The sequence below is a fragment of the Perna viridis genome, chromosome 1 (genome assembly GCF_037379345.1).
Source record: "Perna viridis isolate PV_CMFRI_1.1 ecotype Kerala chromosome 1, ASM3737934v1, whole genome shotgun sequence".
NCBI classification, from domain to species: domain Eukaryota; kingdom Metazoa; phylum Mollusca; class Bivalvia; order Mytilida; family Mytilidae; genus Perna; species Perna viridis.
This window is the reverse complement of record NC_142445.1, coordinates 44686525-44709003: the sequence shown is the minus strand read 5'-3', so window position 1 is coordinate 44709003 and position 22479 is coordinate 44686525. Positions and strand designations below refer to the sequence as shown.

The window sequence follows — 22479 nt, the reverse complement described above, 5'->3', positions numbered from 1 at the left end:
GTTCATAAAAGAACTATCTACCTTTAATTCATAATGGATAATAAATGTTCAATTAATACAAATTTTATTACCGATGTTTAGTTAAGAGAATATAAATATGATCAGTACCAAGACAAGACCATTAACACCTAATTGATGTTTCAATGTTGGATATGAATTCTGTATCTCAAACTAATAACTTCCTGGTTATCAGAATTCAAACATCTAAACATAATTCAGAGCAGAACATTGCACATACTGGTTGTCAGTGTCAACCATTTACTTGATAACAACTAACTCCTCTTCATTAAGCACTTTTATTGAAACTAAATCTCCATCATTTTGTCAATGTCCACAATTGCCTCATTTGTAAAATGTCCTGAAATGAAAACATAAAAACTACACATAAAAAGCAAGTGAAAATTATCAGTTTCCTAGTAACAATTCATTCCATATTTACATGAGGACAAATCATGTTCCCTCCAGCTTTAGAAAAGAGCAAAATAATCAAGTAAAAAATACACTCTAACATGTTACAGGCAAATTTGAAGACACAGCCTGCAAGTACTAACATTTACAGAAGAAAAACTGACAAAAAACCCATCAAAAAGGAAAGGATGCTAACACAATCCAAAAACCATCCCTAGGGAACACTTACACAAGAATTTACACATCTAATATAAAAGTTATGAACTTAATGTTCTAACAAATTGCAGTAACAGATGATACAAGTTTTTATGACAGTCATTTAAAGTACTGATAGTGAACATGTCCATACATTAGAATGAATAATTTCTTAACTTCAACACTTCCAAAAATAAAATTGCTAATCATTCTTTTTAAACACACAAAGAGAAATACCAGTAATGTAATAATTCATTTCAACCCATTAAAAGACTTACCCATAGCATTTAGTGATTGACCTGCTCCGACAATACAGTCCTTTATTTCACATTTCTCGTTTATATTTACATTAGATCCTACAATACTTCCTGTTACTGAACACCTGAAATACAATCAATAATGTACTTAATGAAACAGAAAGAACAGTAGGTTCATCAATCAATACAACAGTTTTCACAGTAGTACTCCAAATCATAATGAACTTGTCCATAACTGAAGTCCTCTTTCCAAATGTTACATATCCTTTCTTAAATTTTTTCTAAAGTTTTCTACTTGTCAAAGGGAAAGTGAAACAAAATAAATAATCCCACAATAAGTTTGCACTTGCCCCAGGTGACAGGAAAGTGGAATCCTAGAACACCGAGAGCTACAGAGTGCTGACTGATCTCTAAAAGAATCATTGACAAATGACTTATCCAATTATGGTGAGAATAGGTATAATATTAGTAAAATTTGGGTCAACTTAACTAAACCAGCATGGAAAAGGATGTGCAAAATGAAACTTTTACTATGTAAATTTAACCAAATATGGAACAAAACTTGATCTCAAGACATAATTCTATGAAGGAAAAAAGAGTCTCTCAAACCATCATTTGTTTTAAAGTCTAGATCTTAATTTTCTTTGCAGCAATAATAGAAATTATTAAGCTGAAAAATTGCCTGAAACATATATTTAATGGTTTTAAAAGAGATTTTAAATGATATAAAAGGAATTATATATGGACTGTATTCTGTGCATTGTTCAGAAACAGTAGGGAAGTTCTTGAAAAAAATCGGTGACATAAGGTATTTTGATAATGAAGGATCATAAACCATACTAAAACCTTGCATATTAAAGGACCACTGAAAATTACGTAGAAATTATACTATGAAACACTGCAACATACATCTAATTTAAGTTATTTTTTTTAACATTTATGTAAGTCTTTTTGGTAGGAAAGCTTACTCGCATGGTTGAAAAATTATATAAATGAATATATCCCTTTAAAATTTTTTTATTGGAAAGAATCACATTCATGAAACTAATACACTTTTCAATTCACATTTAAATATTTGTATTATTTACTAAAGCTCCATAAAGAATTGGTCATAAAACAAAAACTGGATTACAATCCAGAATCTATGTAACATTCAAAGTAAGATCAAGAAAATATATATGTCTGTTCAAGGTTACATTGGAGGAAAAAATGTGGTAGGTAGATAGGTAAAATCAATTCATTTTTTTTAAATTATATTTTTTATACAGTATGGGAGGATTTATAAACTTTACTAGTGCTCAGTTAAAAAATGATAGTTTAGTAGCATTCCATTTAAAAAATACTAATAAAATGAGCTAGGGGAGGTAGGGTAAACTTAACAATTTTTTTTCTCTGGCCTTATGTCAAAATATCCACTGTGTCCTACAAATGACATATATTTGTATTTTTTAAAAATAGAACTATAGAAGGACTTGCTAATATGGCTTACCCATCTAAAACTGTCACATAATCCATGATAACAGAATTGGCAATCTTACACTTGTCTCCAATCTTGCAATGTTTACCAACTATAGATCGCTTTACTGAAGTCTTTTCACCTAAAGTTGTACCCTGTGCTACTAAACATTCACCACCAACCTGTAATATCAAAATCAAATTTCTTTAAAAATGTTTTTAGATTTTGTTCTTTACCTTAATAGATATTTGTAAGAATTATGCAAATTCTGTAAAATGTTATAAACCCAATTTTTATTTTGTTATTAAGTTGCTTTATAGGTATATATGATGAAATGTATAATAATTATTCCAATCTGTCTGCTCTTAGAAGATAATCCACATTGAAAATCCAACAGTTTAAATTGTTAAATTTGAATTCTACAGTACATTCTATATAATTTTTTATCTCTTATGAACAGGGGTTGTATGAAAAATGTTAATTTTTGTTTAGTAAAACACTTAAAACAAAATATAAAAAATAGAAATATGTAGGCTTTCCAACCATGAATCACATTTTGCATGATTCTTAGCTAGAGTACTACTTATATCAAAGACTGAAGTCTTCAAAGTCACTAATTGTCAAATATTCAATGTCACTGATTTTGTCTTACTTTCAACATCCGAAATGGTATAAATGCGATATGCTCTAAATCGGGTGACTTCTGCTAAAATCTTGGTTCCCTTGATATTATTGCATACTCTTTCGTAACTGTTATGACCCGTATGTTTTCAATCATCCAGAACAAGATTAAACAACTGGCAATGGCGATATAGATACAGGTGTCCTAATAAGATATATGACCTCTATATAATCAATTGAATCGGAAATTGGGTAATATTACATAATTTCAATGCTAACCGATCATCTTATCTTTTAATGTAAACTTCCCATTCTAATACAAGCAAAAAATATGCATGTATGATATGTTTTAAAAAAGGTACGTTGTAGGGATCTTTGGGTCACTTATGGTGTTGACCAGGGAACCAGTTTATGGACAAGATTAAGCAGCTGGCAATGAATATTCATAAATATCGGGGCGTGCTAATGTATATGACCTGAACTGGAAACTGGATAATATTCAAAGCTAACCAATCATTTCATGTAAATTTCCTGTTCTCGTACAAGCAAGACACACACGTAGAACACAAGTGTATGATACTTAAGAGGTACATTTTTATCTCGTATAAGCTAGAACTAAGACGCTATGGCAGTAAGCTCTGCGAGGATCTGCAGCATTATGAGGCATATAACTACATATTTATGCAAATCATATGCGAATACTAAGTACTGAAATTACGAGCACAAGAAGTCGCTAACAATATTAGGGACTTCAAAAGAGTTGAATTTTTTCTTTAGGCCCAACTATAAACTAATTTTGGGGAAAATTTGTTAGGACAGTCAAATTGTCACCATATGCCGGATTTAAGTAGCAGTCTTTATAAAATTCAGATGCTTTCCCAAAATAAGTGATTCATGGTATATCATCAAATTATATATTTGGTGTTTAAAAAATTGTTCTATACCTAAAAATGCTTTAATGAGTCTCTAATTAAAACTATGGAATTGCAGTTCTACCAAAAGATACATGTACATAGAGAAAATGTTTTTAGTTTGAACCTCTTTGGAATTAACTTTTGCCCTTTTAACCTTTAAAGTGTGAAGTATCAATAACTTTTTGACTCATACTGTCACATATTTATAAAGATTGTACATTATTTCTCTGATTCAATCTCTAGAAAAACCCAACTTGAGATTTTTTTTAGTTTTGTAGGATTTTTATGACCTTTGACCTTTTGACCTCTGAGAACACTAAATTTCTTTTTAATAATGTAGTTTTGTTGTATAATGCTCATTAGTACTGTGTATTATTTTCAAACAGATCTGAATTTTGTGAACGTTAATTATTATCATTAAACACTGATAAAAAAACCAAATATATCCTGTTTGGATTGACCTTTGACATTTTACCTTTCACAATGTTACTTTGTGAATCTCAAATAAGTAGAATTTGTCTTTACACTGCATATTTGTTGAGATTTTCTAAACGGACATATGCTTCATTGGTCCTGGAGTAAAGCTGATTTATGTAAATTTTGGTTTTTTGTTGTTTTTGTATTACCTTTTGAACTTTGACACATAAAAAACACCAGTTTGAACCTTAATAATGGTTTAACTCATGATGCCCTATGATACTCTATACATGTCTGAACCCCAACTTCTTATGCTTTTTCACAATCATCCATTGAAAATTGCAAAAATAAACAAGTTTTCATTTTTATCTAGAATGGCTGACAGTGACATCAATTAAAGCATATCTTTTCCAGTTATGATAATTTGAGAGATTTTATAGTACTTAAAAACCAAAATGCAAGTAATCATAACCATTCTGCAGCAAAAAAATGTAGATATCATTTTGCAAAGATGAAATATTGCTAATAGAAAAGGGGTGATTTTTAACAGTTTTTTTTTGTGTAAATTCTATGCGAAAAGACATATTTCGTTGCTAAGGGATTACCATGGAAACAAAATAGTTGTGGAAATAATACTACTGTAATTTCATTTCTGGATCTGAATGGAACCTGTTGTAAAAAAGTTATATTAATCTGGGTACCTTCATGAATCACCATCTGTCTGATTTTAAGGTGGACAGCTACTTTTAAAAACACTGCTTATTATCAACTAGTAAACTGTTGCAGGGATATGACTGTTTTTGCAATTAAACCCCAAAAGTGTTCTGACTTTCTATCTAAATTTAAGCTGAAATACAGTTCCAGATCATATATTTTTGATGATAGTTACTATATAGGAATTTTATATCTGAAAAAAAAAGACACATAAGGCCAAGTAAATTTAACTAGTAGATTTTCATCCAACCTTCACAAATAAACAGCTGTGCTTTAAGTGCATGATACTCCTGTTGCCCTTTTAACTTGTCATTATGCTTTTAATAAATTTATATGATCAACTAGAAATACTGTGAATACCCTCCCCCTCAAAAAAAGTAAATAAAAAATGCACAAAAAATTTGACACCAACAAGGCTACCACAATTTTAACTAAGTTTGTTGTCTTGATTTTTCACCCATACATTTCTATCTTGTTTAAAACACACTTTTCTGACAAGGTTACCAAGTACCTTTTATATTTATTAGTCAATCATCATAACAAATGATCTGTTTTAAACAATTTTTCAACAAATAAAACTTCCATGGCCATTTCCGGCCTTTTTTCAAGAGTAAAAGTTCATAACACAGAAACTTTAAATTTGACATTTATACAAATCGGAAGTGAGCTTACTTCAATAGATTTTGAGTAATTGTGTGCAAACTTAAAAATCCCCCCTTTTGTAAGTAAAAAATTCATTACATGGAAATGAAAAATCTGAAATTTATAAAAATCGAAAGGGAACTTATGTCAATAGATATGAACAATTCACCAAAGTTTCATAAAAGTTTGTGAAAGAGTTTTTGAGTTATTGTCCGAAAACTTGAAAATCACCCTTTTTTTTTAAGGAAAAAAATTCATAACACGGAAACGAAAAATCTGAAATTTACAAAAATTGAAAGGGAGTTTATGTCAATAGATATTTTTGAGTTATTGTCCGAAGTGTGGACGACTGATGGACAGACAATGGTATAACAACTTTGATGGCATATAAAAATACGGAGCAGTGGAAAGATTTTATCTTTTATTCCTTACCAGATATTTGCTAGCCTAATTTTAGTAATTGAAGTATAGATTTGTTCTAAATCCATAGCCATATCAGTTTAAGAGAAGAAGCATCATTTGAGTTACCAAGAAATGAAAGATTTGTGTGTTATAGTACCTCAATACTAGAAGCTGATATGAAAATAATCCTGAATTTGAAATTCCTCCCCATTTTTTTTACTTTTGTCAATTTAGGGGTGGGAAAGGATGAAAATCTACTACAGTCAAAGTTCCGTAGCTCAAACTCCAAGGGACCATTGAAATGTGTTTGGGTTATCAGGAGTTAAAAAAAAAAGAAGATTTTTTTGTTGCTGGTCCAAGTGCAACTTATTTCCTACAAAGTTTTGTAAGTTCTTTGATATTTTTAATTTGCTTTCAGAAGATTATAAAAGTTAATTTGTCAACATTAAAAATGCTGTGTTTTTTTTTATTTTTAAAAACTGAATTTTAGAGTTCAAGTTCCTTGGTCAATAATTTGTTTTAATCTGATTTTCTTTGATGCTTTCTTGATGGCGAGTTCGGAACATTCTCAAAATTAAAAAATTAGTAATATGTCAGGATAAAATTACCTAATTAGTGATGACTTAAATATTACCTGTAGCGGTAATTAACTTGAATTAATGATAGGGTTTCAGTTTCTCACACCTTTTATAACCCAAGCTGACAAAATGGCTGTTGAGTTCGAGTTAGTGAAGGTTATTTATTTAAGATTTATTCCTGAATGGACTGACTACTCAGTTCGAGTGTTTGAGAAATCCAAGGTTATTAATATTGTTTAATTAGGAGAAAAGTTTGGTACTTTGAACTGTGTTCAAGAAATCCCCTGTGTTCCAGTTTGACTGTAATTAATTTTATATGGCTTATACTAAATACCTGTGATTTGTTTTTAACTGTTGCTGCTGGATGTATGTTTGTAACTTCTAAAGAAGGTGCTAAACTAGGTAAAATTCTTGGTATCTAAAATGATAACAGGAGTAAACAAAATGTTCATACAACAGTAGACAACAATAAAACATGCATAATATTGTTTACTTAAGTTTGACCTTAATGTTGATTTCTGATTAAATAAACATTTTTCTTTTATTGTCTCAATATTTTTAATGCCCTAAATTCAAGGATTGATTTATTTAGGTCTATTCCATGTAACCTCACTGCATGTGGTATATACATATTATAATCCACATTGGATTATTTACAGTGCACCACATTATTGAGATTAATCTTGATAGACAGAAGTACACATCTTGATATGTCAGCTGGGGCAAGTATGGATACAATAATAGGAAACCACAAAAATGGTTGTTTTTTACTCCTACTTCCTGAATGGTAAAACAATCCAAGACTTCCTTTTGTGATACAACAAGTAATGTCAATCCCAGACTAAATTTGGAGGTATGGGACTTTGTAGTACAATTTCATAGTGATCCACACATATCATCAATAGGCAATCAGAAAAATGATTTTTTTGCATCATTTTGGGCCCTTATTCCCAAACCAATCCATATCTGTTTTTTATGCAGTATGAAACCTTGTGGTAAAATTTTTAAAAATCAATATTCTCATACTAAAGATGCTACCAGGACACAAATGTCAACATATGATGATGACAACAACATGGGAATAACATGATATGATAGCGTACTTTACATAGTATAAAAAATATTGCAGTCATTTCATAAATAAAGAGTAAAGATTTTTCAACAAAAAATGTAGTTAGATAGACCAGACATAAACAAATACTCAACATCAAACATTGTGAAGCATGAGTTACTGAAAATCACTCATGTTGTAGCATGAGTTACTGAAGATCAGCCATGTTACTTCATGAGTTACCTGTTTGTTAGATTCACTGTATGCTGAAAGTGTATTAGTTCTAACACAAAATCCACCCTCCTGGACATAAGCATAGCACCTGATACTATTTCCATGGTAACAATCCTCCATATCACCACGGTGATCAATCCATGTAGACATGTCTCTGACTGATAAAGTTAATGGATCTTCTGATGAAAAGCTAAATATATCTGAAATATACAAATGTAATTAATGTAAAGTAGTCTATTGCTGAGCATACTGGGAAAACAAATAAGTATAAACAATAAAGCCATATTCTTGTAAAATAACACCACATTATATGAAAAAAATGTGTGACTTCATCAATATTTAGAATAGCCTATAGAAAAATAAGCACAGGCATAAACAAAATCAACATGATTATAGATTAATACATTGCATTTTCCATATTGGCCTAGGTATCAACACAGGACTTCCATATCAAGCCTGAGAGCTCAGCTCCAGGCGGATGTGGATTGAGGGTTAATACGAGAGATGATATGGAACAATGTAAGTATCTCTTTATCACAATTTTATATCATTACAAAAAAAATCTCTAGATGATTTTTTAAGTCATATTTAAATATAACTTCTTCATTTATGAACAAATTATTTACTTTATATATTTATGTGCTTTACACGTAGTAATTTTCAATTACGTAGTTTATATTGTCTATATTTGGGAAAGAACCTGTTTGAATTTCGCGAAATGAAAATGAAATGATCACGTTTTTTCAGTTATCGAGGTTGGGCGGTGACCACGTACATGCATTGTGTAGACATATTTACAGTATTAACGAATTATGTAATAAAGAGGTCAATTTCATTTTTATTAATCATGATATTTGTTTACTTTTAGATATTCTGTAATGGCAGTGTATTTATTGGGCAGGACTGTAACAATTTTTTCTTTATTGGACGTTTTGTGGATTGATTCTGATTTTTCAGTGATGTCGTTCTGGACAGTAATTCTATTTTGAATATGTTTTGTATATGTAATTAAAATATTAAATCGGCATGGTCAACGTGCCTGACAAAATCAGAAATGTGTTTTATTATTTTATTAAAAGTGATAGAGACGTAGCTTTGGTTTGGATAGTAGATTGCAGAAAATTAGCAGAGTTTTGCACATAAATGATTTATGTTTGGTTGAATAAGTGAATTTAGAACATAATTAGAATTGGTGACAGACCAATAACCTCTTATTTGCCTGGGGCTGATATCAACTTGAAAACATCCTGCATTATTAAAGAGACAAAAACATCCATATCACTTCTAACATTCATATATTTGCAATACTTCATATTTGGGGAATGCATGTACTCTGCCCAGAATTCAGAGTTAAAAGCTTCGACAGAAACATGAGTGAATCTACCAAAGGTCTAGGACTTTTTAGCAACAGATATCACATTAGAATAATGTGGACCAAGTTTCCTGATCATATGATCTTTACTTAAAAAAGTAGCATTACAAAAATCTTCTTTGAAACAATCTTTTGAATAGATAATCCAGACCATATATATATCAATTTTGATATTCAAAGAAATTCATGATTAAAAAATAGGGATATTTCCATCTTGGCAGATGAACTTTGTAGTTCTGAATGGCTTCCAACCAATTTCAAATTAAAGTGTGACGTCACACCAAAAATGAGAGTTACCGTGTATATAAAAGCAACGTTTTTTGCACCTGTATGAATATATAAAGATTGAAATGGAAGGTAATACTGTCATGAAGAATTGAATAAATGTATATACCATGTATATACCATTTAATTCCGAAGGAACTATTTGAAGTGGGTTAAATGCCTCTATGATATGAAATAAGCTATGTTCTTATAAATGAAATTGGAGCTGAAAATTTCAAAATAAATGTGACAATATGTAGATTTCATCTCAAGATTTTTTTTTCAGATCACCATTTTTCAGATTGATTGATTGTGGTTTAACACAATATGTCAGTAACTTCATATATTTCAAGACAAGAATGATTGACTAATTGACAGATCCTGCTTAGTACTAGACTAACAATCTTTAAATCTTGGATTTGACTTGGCCAGTGATCAATCCCTGACACACTGCTACAACAACAGAAAAAGGAACAGATATGGTGAAATGCAACAAATGACCACCCAGCCAGTCAACTTTTTCACAAGGTAGTGTTAGATCAATTTTACCTGGTTTCATATCCTCTGATATCACAGATTGGTTTGTGTTAGGGGCCTCTTGTTTAGGTTTACTAAACTGTTTCTTGACTAAATATGGTACCAGTTCACTACTAATCGATGATATAGAACTGAAATCAAATTGATTGTCATGACAAATGCACTATAGTTATAATAGTTTAACATAAGCATTTTAGTCAGAAAATTAATAGATATCTACTGGTAAAAATGATTACTTGATCACATAAAAGGCTTTGATGTTTAAGTAGTACTCCAGGTAAGAATCATGCAAATTCTGTAATATATGATACACAGGCTACAAATTTATATTTTTGTTATAAGTTGCCTTTTAGATCTCTATGATAAAATATATAATTATTCATTCCAATCTGTCTGCTATTAGAAAGTCCAATGGTTTCTACTGTATTTTAGTGTCATTTACAGAGTTACATACCTTTATTTTGAATTCTGCAGTACATTCTACATAGTTTGTATCTCTTATGAACAAGGGTTATATGAAAAACCACATGTCAATTTCTGTTTAGTATAAGGTTTTAAACAAATATCAGAAATAAAAATATGTAGGCTTCCCAACCATGAATCACATTTTGCATGATTCTTAGTTAAAGTACTACTTAAATGTAGCCAAGTTTCCACTCTAGTGCTAGATTTGTCATTGTTCTGTATTAACTACTGAATAAAATGAGTGATGACTTTTATACTAAAACCTTTTCAGTAATGAGTTTTACATGTCTTGTAAACATGTTATCTGAGCAGTCATAAATGGGATGCCATAGGAAAACAACTTGTTGAAATACAGGAAATAATTTTATAAGAAATGCACAATAAAGAAACTCAGTGCAACAATTACTAAAACACAGTTACAATCATAACTTGATTTGTGCTTTTCAAGTATAAGTTCACCTTAGAATAAGAATAAAGCAATGATGAAAAGGGTGATTTCTTATCAAATTTCTAAACAATCTAAAATATTACAAAAAATTACATAAATGATGAAGAAAATACCAATACAAATTGTATCTATGACTGAATTGTATTCAAGGATGGGAAAGTAACGAAATAAATTGAAACTATTTCCTCCCCCTTTTAACAGTTTGACCTGCCAATTTGTTCATCTCTATTTTGTTTATATTCAAATCACTATTGGATACAATGAATGCATTTATGGTACATGTGTATTAAAAAAAATCTAATGAAATTATGACCCATCAATCTCCGCATGATTCTTTGTTGAACATGTACAGTACAGAGAGAGAAATACCATGAATGATCACTAACATAGTGGTAGCCAATAACATTATTATTTCTTAAGGTTTCTTACAATTTTTTTTCAGAAGTTTTTTGGCATAACCTGCCATTCAAAATACAAAAAATATTGGGGGTATCTCTTTCCATAACAAAATTGTGGGTTTCCATTTACAGAGTGGTGTCCACTATGTCAGTGATCAGTCATGGTATGTCTTCTTTCTGTACTGCAGTTAAAGCAGAACTGCATACTAGTAATTGCAGTCAATTTTAGATATCATTGCGGAGTTTTAGTTATTGTGCATAATACTATACCCATCGAAACTCATGAGTTAGAAATATCAATTTGAAAGGTCTTCAGTGGGATTTCAAAAGAATCAAAGTAACATTTCTATTATAAAATGACTGTCACAATATTACATACACTCAATAATTTCTGAACTGACAATACATGTAGTTGCATGTGATTTAAGTATGGTTAAATTGTGGTGAGTATTTTAAGAGACATTTTCTGGGGGACTACTTACTCTGAGGTGCACAAGTAATCCAGCACCCATTTCTTCATTAGATATAAATGACAATCTGTCAATCCAGACTTGATGTTAATAAATGGATGCCTACAAAAAATAAAACTTTCATATCATAGCCAGAGGTAAGATTGCCGGTATTTGAACTGGTAACAATTATTATACAATAATATTTATCAGAGATAACAAAACCTTTATTCATGTTTTTAATCAAGGCAAACAGTCTGTCAAAATCATACAATATGTTATTACCGGTAAACTTTTTAAAGTCAGAGTTTGAATCTAACTGACTTGTCAAAAAGGAAAAAAATTATCAACAAGCCTTAACTAAAATCACTATCCTGAAGTTAAATACTCAAGAAATATTATGGGGATTATTAATAAAGCTTCCACTAAACTTCCATGACTTCACAAGTTTGTGTTAGTGTTAAAGAAGATATGACACAAAAATGATCTTTTCATTAATATTTCATAATATCCTGTGTTTATTATCAAGTATGTAAAACTTGAACCAACCAGGTAAGTGCTAATGGAAGTTATTTCATGGCAATCTAATTAATATGCATACATGAACACTACAAGTTACACCCCAATACCATATATGGAAGTGCTGCATAATTGGTTCTCAACCTTCATTTTGATGCACATGCTAGAGAAAAATGAATGCATCTTCCAAAGTTGCATATTTTGGTGTTGTAGTGTATTTCACTGTAGCACATACAGATGCAGTAACAGTATTAAAAAAATCAAAGGGCTAAGCTATTTTCCCTTTATTGTTCTGCAAGCATGGATTCCATGGGATAGAACTACCAAGTACTAGCATAGCTTGACATTTGAGTCAGGTCCTGGATAGTGACTGTGTTCCACACATTTTTTAGATTGTTGTACTTCATGATGGGAATCAAATTATATTGACTCTTTATGTCAATGTTACTTATAAAAAATAATACAGCTGGAAAATATTTATTAGTGGATCCAATTGGCTAAACTTTGACAGAAATAGGTCAACTGTAAACACTCTTTAATTGTAATCTGAAGTATACTTTGCACACAAAATCACAAGTAAACAACGGCTGAAGGGACACTTGTTAGGGCATACATGTATGTGCAAAGTTAATGTTTAAAAAGAGAATTCAAATTAGTTTAATAATTTTCATATTTTTTTCTATTTGAAATAACCAAAATGCTCATGATGCTTTGCAGGTTATTTTAGTGTGTACCAGGTTGATCGAGACCATTTCTTCAAAAACAGAAAAATTACAGCAGCCATTCCTTAAATAATACCCTTTTGTTAATGGGTTACACTAAAAATGGATGAAAATGTCTTTAAACTTAATTACCAGGTATAGCTACATCTATCAAGTAAACTTGTATACAAACTAAACAATACCTTTTCAGAACAGATTTCCTGAATGTAACTGTGTCTTCAAGATCTGCCTCAGATGCCATAAATAAGACTCTATCTCCTTTCTCATCAAAACCAATAAAATCTTTCTCTGTGAATAATTGTTTGTAATTAGCAACTTTAATTTAAGGAGGGTGTCAGAAATAACTCTTGAAATCAGTGATATGTTTGTATTATATTCAATTTCACCAAATCCTACCAAGCTTTCATTTGAAACAGTAGAAAATCAGTCCAAGTTACTTTGATGCTTATGTGAGACTGATGTAAAATCCTCAATACAAACATTCCAATTATTTGTAAGAGTTGTGTCCCTTACCCTAAGTCTACCTCCTTAAAAAAAAGGATGTGCAATGACAGGAATGTTGAAACCAAAACTGAACATTACAATTTTGTCATATGAAAATGTGAATGATAATAAGTGTGGTGGACTAGCAGATTAAGTCAGATCAGACCTGCCTTCACCACTGGTGTCACTTATAGAAAGCTATGAATGTTTTACTGATTACCAAAAACACATTTATTTGTATTCATACTGCAACAGTTCTTTCTGAGCAATCAAAATATACAGACCCTATGTATAATCTTTCAATCTGCCATCACAATACATCATTTCATCACTGCCAGGATGTCCTCACTTTGGAAAAAAATTGTTTTTTTTTCTAGCTAAAAACATTTCTTGTCGAGACAATATCAATGCACTGACATGGCAAAAATCGATATCAGACAAGGCTCCCCACAGGTAAGGATTCAACAGTGGAAAAATCAACCTATGTTTCATGTTTATAGTCTTTGAAATATCTAATCAGTTTTTCATACATTTTAGAGGTCCGTAAATCTGATTTTACAGCCTTCACTTATGATTTACAGCAAAAGAAAAAAAATGCTATTTCCTACTCAATATTAACATGTTTTTGGTTAGAAATATGGTTTTGTTATCAATTTTCTAAAATTAAAGGGTAGGGCTAGCAAAGTTAAGGGAGGAGCAGCCCCATCCTTGAATAACCTGTGGTGAACCCTGTAAGAACTGGGCTTGAATTTGTGCTTGGTAGAGTTGACATTTTCACAAATTTCTTGACATCATGGTTATACACATACAAGCTGTGTGTCAAGTCAATTCAGTTTTAGTATTACAGACACAAGCATATGACTAGATAAAATTTATTTTTAATATAAATACCTGAACGTTTCTTTGTTTTGACACCAGGTGGAGCTATATCCAGGTATTGTTGAGGTACTGTAGATAACAGCATGGTGACAGATGCATCATAGGTTCTGTGTACATTAGCTATGTGATGTAAGGAGAGATCAGTTATCAGGTCGCAACTAATTATCAGCACATCTGTCTGGAAAAAAAATAGGGTACTAATGGAACACAAAGTGATACCTAACCACTGGCTTACCTAGAAAACTACAATTTGGATTCTGCTGAAAACTGAACTTAACAGTAACCTTTACTTTATGGTACTCAACAACTGTGCAAAGTTCATAAAAAAATTTATTGATCTTTTCTTAAATTATCATTTAGAAACTGTCTGGGGATTGATAGATGGAAATGCAACTTTTTAGAGGATATCAAATAATACTGCACCATGTTGTGTGGAGGGGTATAAAAATCTGAACAAATCCTACAAAAATCATCAATTTGGATTGAAGGTACTTTAAACTGAAGTAGTTGTATGAAATCAGATACAGACAAAGATAGTATTTAGAAATTTTACATTTTTAAAATATCTGCACTTAAAAATCTCAAAGATATTGTTGTATTGTATTTCAAAAAAATTGAAATCTTCACAATACTATGTACACATTTTTACTGCTAGGGGTTTAAGCATGAAAGGTTCAGAACCAGTTAAAACTGGAAGCCAAAGGTTCATTCAGTGAAAATTAAAGACCTTTATAAATCATCCATATAAATATTATAAGGTTATGGACACTCGTGACCACAATCTCAAAAGTCTTTTTCACAATAAGGTAAGGTATATAATAGACAAATCTAAATTTAACCCCATATCTAAGATTACCTCAATTCATTAGGAGTTCATATTTACTGTAAAGAGAGTTTGAAATCAGTTATCTTCTTGAGGAAAACCAAAAGTCCTCATTTACCATAATTTCTCTAATTATTTGTAATTCAAAAACACTTGTTTTTCACATATTTTGAAAAAGGGATGAAAAATTAGAAATTTTTGTTTCAGGTTGATCTTATGAAGTAATGGATTGCTATGTTTAGAAACTGTTGCACTGGTCAAGTAAGTGTCAATAAAAGGATTGCTATGTTTAGAAACTGTTGCACTGGTCAAGTAAGTGTCAATAAAAGGATTGCTATGTTTAGAAACTGTTGCACTGGTCAAGTAAGTGTCAATAAAAGGATTGCTATGTTTAGAAACTGTTGCACTGGTCAAGTAAGTGTCAATAAAAGGATTGCTATGTTTAGAAACTGTTGCACTGGTCAAGTAAGTGTCAATAAAAGGATTGCTATGTTTAGAAACTGTTGCACTGGTCAAGTAAGTGTCAATAACAGGATTGCTATGTTTAGAAACTGTTGCACTGGTCAAGTAAGTGTCAATAAAAGGATTGCTATGTTTAGAAACTGTTGCACTGGTCAAGTAAGTGTCAATAAAAGGACTAAAGGTCTACCTTTAACAATGACATTTCAAAGGTCCTTAGAGTTAAAGGTCCAATACCTCAGACCACCACTAATTTGAACCCTATTTATAATTTATAACGGAAGAAGTTCAGTATAACACATACTTTTATTTTATTTCTCATGTTTCTCAAAGTGTCAGCTGTACCTAAGTCCTCATTAGGAATTCCTTCAAAATGGAGCTTAATTTTCACACCATGAATGTCCACTAAAACTTTTTGTATTTCTTTCAAATCATCTTGTTGGACAACCACAAAGGCATCTGAAATGAATTTATACAAATAGACTTGTTCATTTTATAAGTAGATTTATGTCAGCATATCATATAAACACAAATATGAACATCATAATAAAATACATGCAGTAACATGTATATATGCAAAATGTCATAAATTCATATTAATTTTTCTAAGAGAGTTGTAGCTAAGGAGAGATTAGTTGATGATGTAAACTTTAACCCTGTGTTCTAAAAACAGCAATTCAATGCCATGTTATATGTTAACAAAGTCAACACAAGTAGATACATATAACCCTGGATGTACAGACCAATTCTGATTTATACTATTATGTACCATTCTGTGTAAGAATCAGGCAATAGGTGGCACATCATTTTCCCCAATTTAGTCTTTTTTGCTTAAAATATATTAAGTGCATCTAGAAAACAATCAAAATTCTATTTAAGTTTATCCTGAAGCATCTGTGGCATAGATATATTCTGACTGCTTATATAAGGAAAGATTGCAGGAAAATTTTCCCGCCATTTTTCTGTAGTGCATTTCAACTAAATTTGAAAAATCAATATCTTAAAAAGGCAAATTTTACAAACACTTTGATGGTTATTTCTGGTGGTTATCTGGTATAATTAATTGGTTAATGTAATTAAATCTCTGCGTTTTTTTCCTTCATGTGCCATACCTCATATACATTTTGCCTGATTCTTAGATGGAGAAGAACTTGAATTATTTGGTTTCAGAGCACTACTTTGAATTTTCAAATTTACAACAATGACAATCAACAAATGATGCAAAGTGACAGAAATTTCTTATAGCTTACAACTATATCAATAAAACATTTGGGGGAGCAGAGCTAGATACGCCCCCAGAGGTCAAATCCGGAACAAATGGGGTAAATATGGACACAAAATTCAAGCTAGACACATCTCCCAATTTTGATTAAATGAAAAGCACAAGATAATATTTTGACTAAGATGGGAGTAATCAAACAACTCTAACACTTGCAATTAGGCTTTTAAAACTAACATGAACAGACGAACAGACAAAGGGACAAGTATTTTTTATTAATCCCAGAATTTGTTTCTGTAGGGTTTAATAGAAAAGAAATCAAAAGCCTACCGGGTAGATAAAAAAAAATTTGCAATTCACAACATCATGGCATTTGGTCGATAAGGTTTTGATTTTAAGTCCAAAAATGGGGAATTGCCCAATATTTCCCCATTAAATTGTTAAAATTTCAAAAAGATTTTAAAAAGTTTTATTCAAGTTTTAGTAAATAAACTCAAGTTAACGGATGGCAACAACAACAACAAAAGGGTGATACCATTAAAAAAATGTGGTTATATAAAAACAGAAAATCACCACATTTATGTCCAATAAAATCCAATAACTCAAAAAAGAAGAAAAAAAAATGATATTGATAAAAATTGAAAAGGAGATCACATCAATGTAATGAAACGATTTACCAGTTGGTAGCAGCATTATTTACGAGTCATTGTGTGAAAAGTAAATGACAGAAGGACATACACAGGCATACCATAATACGCCCTGTCTTAAAAAAAAAGCAGGTGTATAATAACAAATGACTATGCAAAAAACTAACCCTCAAAGCCAGCTTTCTCAAGCATATTCACAGGATACCACACCATGGGCATATTAGCAACAGGTAATAAAGCCTTAGGACATTTACAGGTTAAGTCAGTCATCCTAGACCCTTCTCCTCCTGCCATGATCACTGGCATAAACTCCATGGTCTTCTGTAATCAATCACTTTATTTTGAATATCTGAAATTTAACAAACAGTAAATATGTAAACGTGTACAAATAATATATTTGATAGAAAAGTGAAGCATGGATGATGAGTATATAATGTCAGTGATATTGTTGGCTCTCATTCTTTTTTATTGGGAAAATATGCATGATTTTTTAATGGAAAATTTGGAATAACCTTATAAAACCTTTAGTTTGTACTAAAAATAATTAATTTAATAGAGAATGACACATAAGAAACAAGTCATAAACATTTAATCAATGTAATTTTGAACAGTAACACTACATTCTACACTTTAACTATCAACTGAAACATGCATGTAGCTGATCTTATTACAGTCTTACTCCTATTGTTATTATTTTTCGCCATGAAGGGACTTTGTCATTTGAAGATGGACTAAGTTCAGTCGTATACCAAATAAATCTTACTAACTTCAAAAGATATGGAGTTACCCTCCAAAGCAAAAAACAATTGTCATTACAGATTTATGTTCATTTCTCAGCTTCTCCTCTGAGACCTTAATGAATAGATCAAAACTATTTATATTAAGACTTTCTGTTTGGTGTCCAAAAAACCTCGAAAAGATAAGAACACCAAATGAGATATTGCCCTTTAAACTTTGACCTAAAACTGAAAAAGCAACCAAGATGAAACTAATGCCAAAAGAAAGAAATTCAAAAAGTTAACCAGAATACATTAACTTTAAATGCAAAAATTTAAGATAAAAGATCTAAAATTGAGTTTGAAAATTCCCCCTTTTTTCTTCTTTGGCATATATATCTTGGAAATGGTTAGAGATAGGAAGTAAAAACATGGGTCCAAAATGTTAAAAGTTAAATTGTCTACAAAATGATACCATTATAAAAGGTCAAAGGTCATGGTCATTCCCAATATTATCAAAAAACTATATATCTGAACTGTTTTCTCTAATTTTCTTGAATGTGGTATAAGGTGGACAACTCTTAATGATATAAATCAACTTCTTAGCTCATTCCAAATCATTTGATACCCCACAATGTAAACTTATCTTGATAAATAAAGATTAAATAGACATCAGTGAAAAAATACGAAAATCATGTATTCAGTGCACCCAACTTCAATAGCTCCATAGTCACCATACAAAGCAAAAAATTTGTCGTTAAGAGAGTCAACTTCATACCTTCATAAAAATTTGTCAGCTTCTCCTCCAAGTCTTTAATGAATGGATCAAAACTATTCATGTTATCAGATCATATCATTAATGTTTGGTAATACTTGCTGTTAGGCATCCAAAAAGATAAGAATTACTGTTTCTCAAGTTTGTTAATACGGCTTACTTATTATTAACTTTTGTTAAATTTTAGTGCATAGAATTTGTGAGACTTTTTGATGAGTAAATATGAATATATTACCACTTTGATCTAAATTCCAAATAAGTGTTAATCTTGTATTTGTGCTTATTGAAATCCTCTATGATTTTAATTTAAACAGCTCTAAAATTGCTCAAATTTTCTTAAATCTTAACATATTATAAAAACCCTGTACCGAAATTTGGAACAATATTCATATACAACAATCAATAGTGGTATGTTTATCATCTTTGGTCAATTTTATTTACCTCCATCTTAATTTTTCTATGTATCTACCTTAATTAATGAATTTTCATGTGTACTGACTACAAAAACATTCTATTGTGTGACAAATTTGCATTGTGGTGTGTTTGTCACTCTGTTAATTATTATTTCCTCTCCTTGATTTTTTATCTAGTTCTGAAATATTTTGTCATTTCAACTACACTAGGATTAACATAAGATGAAGATATAAGAACATCTAATATTGTTTGCCAATAACTTCATTTGGTAGCGCTAAAAAGCTCAATAATTAAGGTCGCTTCCATCCATATATGCTTGTCTGTGTTTTATAAACATATGAGTTTCTGATCTTTAATACATTGTATGTTAAAGAAAAGAGATGGATAGCTGTCATATCTTGAACAGTTTGGTAGTTAATTGGTAGTGTTAATGTATGGATTCAAGCACCTTTTTGTAGGAAAAGACCTAATTTGCAATTGTTTTGCAAAATTGTCCTTAATTCATAATTATTTTTTTAGTCAATTTTTTGACAAAATGGGAAACTTTCATCAGGGACAGCTGCCTTATTTTGGAGGTAATTTAAGGCAAACAATATCACTGTATATACATGTAAATGATTTATGAAAGCAATCATCAATTGATTAACTGACTATTAAACAGGGCAGTTTTAATTATAATCTTAGAACTTTATCAAAGTGATTTATATCCATTGATTGGCAGTATACATAACAGTTTAAGAATCAAATACAAGTAGCATTGTTTAAAAAAAAATATTTATATTAGCAAACTTTGAATATAACAAATACAGCATTATCATAAGAGTAGAAGAATTATGAGTGCTCTTATACTCGGCGTCACATAAATAACATACTGTTAAAATTTGAATAAAAATATTTTCTACGACTTTATTGACACCAACCGTCGTTTAAATTGTCTTAAATGACTTGCTCATTCGTTTAGCCAAACGGCTTCTCCCTAAACATTAAATCGTTAAATTCCGGTCAGATTTTAATTCTAGGTGGCAATATTTACATTGTAAAAAGTCGGCCATGTTTACAGTGATCGGGTTGCTAGGAGATGTTGTTTACGTCTAAATGGTTTGTCCAAAAACCGAAGAACCCAGAATGCACTTCGGCGTTATTTCGGATATCTCGGATTTATTTTACGCGAACAACGTACAATACCGAGAAGTTGATCAAGCAGACGATTGTCACCGGAGTTCGACGGGAACTTACGAACTTCGTTTGTAAACAAATCGTCCCGTAAAAACCAACATGGCGGATATTAGTATGGGATTTTCCCGTAAGGATTTGTTACGCATGATTTAAGCTAATAAGCGACTTGTTTTTGAGAAGCTGTTTGGCTAAACGAATGAGCAAGTCATTTAAGACAATTTAAACGACGGTTGGTGTCAATAAAGTCGTAGAAAATATTTTTATTCAAATTTTAACAGTATGTTATTTATGTGACGCCGACTATAAATGTATATAAATTTGTCTAAAAATTTATCATACTGACTATTGAGAAAATCTCTTCAATGCAAAATAATACATCCCAATCTTTTGAAGCTTTAGGAGAAAGCAAAAAAGCTGCTTAGACAAAATGTTTCAATGACATCTATGTTGATCAGAACTTTCTAACATTTTCAAAAAAAGCTACTTTCAGTTGGAGAGATCTTGATAAAATCCTCCATTCTACACCAGACCTGAAACTATTCAACCAATAATTTTATGTATTTTGAAGTTGGCTCCCATTGATGAAAATATCCTAAACAAACTAAGCAAAACTAATAAATCATATGAAGTCTGCTTTATTTAAAAGGGAACCTAATACTTCCCTCACCCTTAAGGCCAATTCTTCCTCATACTATGGTAGAGAGGTCCAAAAATGAAAACGGAAGATCTGATATGCTTCGGTCCTAAAAATTCTGCAAGATGTTGGAAAATGAGATTTCTAAATCATGAATTTTCCCAAAATCTCTAAATTTGATAACATTATAATAAATGGACTTTCATCCAAGCAAAACAAAACATTTGGGTACAATATAGCTTTATAAATAGTAAAAATGCAGGCTAGTCAAAAGTCTATGTTATTTAAAAAAAAATACTTCCAATTAAAAGGATCCTGAAAAAAAAAAACATGAAATCTATGCCAAACCCAGAGCAGTTCTTTTGATAACTTTTTGAATATTTGGAATGCCCTTTGCCGACTCCCACTTATTACTGATGAAAAATAAATTAAATTAGCAAAATAATAAATGGCATTTGTTGAAATGGGAACCTGATATTTTTGCTTCAGACTTTGCTTGCATTTAAGGTCATTGCCTTAATAATATTACTTGAAGTATCAAAAAGAGTAATTGAAATTCAGGTAGGAACTGTGTTTCTTTGGGAGAGTTCCAGGTTTCACCTTTCTCGTATTTTTCCAAAAGGCAAAGGGCAAGAAGCTGTAATCTAGTGGCAGTGAAGTCTAAAGATAAGTTGAAACAAACAGCATTTGATGTGGTATTTAATTAAAGGTGCAAGATGTCAAGAAAAAAAACGGTTTCTGAAACTCCCTTGATAGTACTACATCATAAAAGAAGACTAAGACTATGAACGAAGATATTCGCATATTATAAATAGATAGAACATGACCGTCATGAGTGCCGCTGAGTATATTTAGGTTTAGTGGATACGTTTAAGGAAGAAAGCATTAATTAGTTATTGATTTACTTAGGTCTCTAAATGATTAAATTTACTATTTACATTAACCTTCTGTAATAATATGATTTAATTCTACTCCAGATGGGCTTATATATGATGCAAGACTTTTTCGGTTTTGGGTTGTTGGTTGTTAGTGTAAAAATCAATGTCAATTTTCGCTTTGTTCTCAAGGCTGATAGCATATAAAATAAACGCATAAGTTACACAGATGTAAAATTATAACACTCTGTTAGGTTCCAGAAATATGAGATTGGATAAAGGAATGATTTCGAATTAGGCAGTGACTAGGATCAGA

At 30.8% G+C, this 22479-nt stretch overlaps 1 protein-coding gene and 1 long non-coding RNA gene across 3 annotated transcripts; one reads left to right on the top strand and one right to left on the bottom strand.

Moving 5' to 3' along the window:
• Positions 1-47: 47 nt before the first annotated feature.
• LOC148628935 (translation initiation factor eIF2B subunit gamma-like) lies at positions 48-22374 on the bottom strand. Of its 2 annotated transcripts, none has more exons than XM_088541126.1 (12): positions 22233-22374; positions 17741-17922; positions 16012-16166; positions 14438-14603; positions 13246-13351; positions 11856-11945; positions 10075-10193; positions 7899-8089; positions 6939-7022; positions 2350-2498; positions 882-985; positions 48-358 (listed from the first exon to the last, which is right to left on the bottom strand). In XM_088541126.1, the coding sequence occupies exons 2-12, from the start codon at positions 17886-17888 to the stop codon at positions 306-308; spliced, it is 1365 nt and encodes a 454-aa protein (XP_088397252.1). In that variant the 5' UTR covers positions 17889-17922; positions 22233-22374; the 3' UTR covers positions 48-305. The 2 variants fall into 2 exon arrangements, with proteins under 2 accessions (XP_088397252.1, XP_088397245.1); XM_088541119.1 differs by having other exon boundaries at positions 22227-22371.
• LOC148628936 (uncharacterized) lies at positions 1173-8907 on the top strand. Its single transcript, XR_015914559.1, has 3 exons — positions 1173-1307; positions 8318-8408; positions 8758-8907. It is a non-coding gene; the product is annotated as an uncharacterized LOC148628936 (long non-coding RNA).
• Positions 22375-22479: the final 105 nt, after the last annotated feature.

Bases quoted from the DNA above. Each gene is read 5' to 3' on its own strand.
- LOC148628935 (XM_088541126.1), bottom strand. From the start codon at position 17,888: ATGGAGTTTATGCCAGTGATCATGGCAGGAGGAGAAGGGTCTAGGATG. The intron at 16,167-17,740 runs GTTAGTTTTTTG...AATTCATTTCAG, and splicing joins TGAGAAAGCTGGCTTTGAGG to ATGCCTTTGTGGTTGTCCAA. The intron at 359-881 runs GTAAGTCTTTTA...TTTTCATTTCAG, and splicing joins TCAATCACTAAATGCTATGG to GACATTTTACAAATGAGGCA.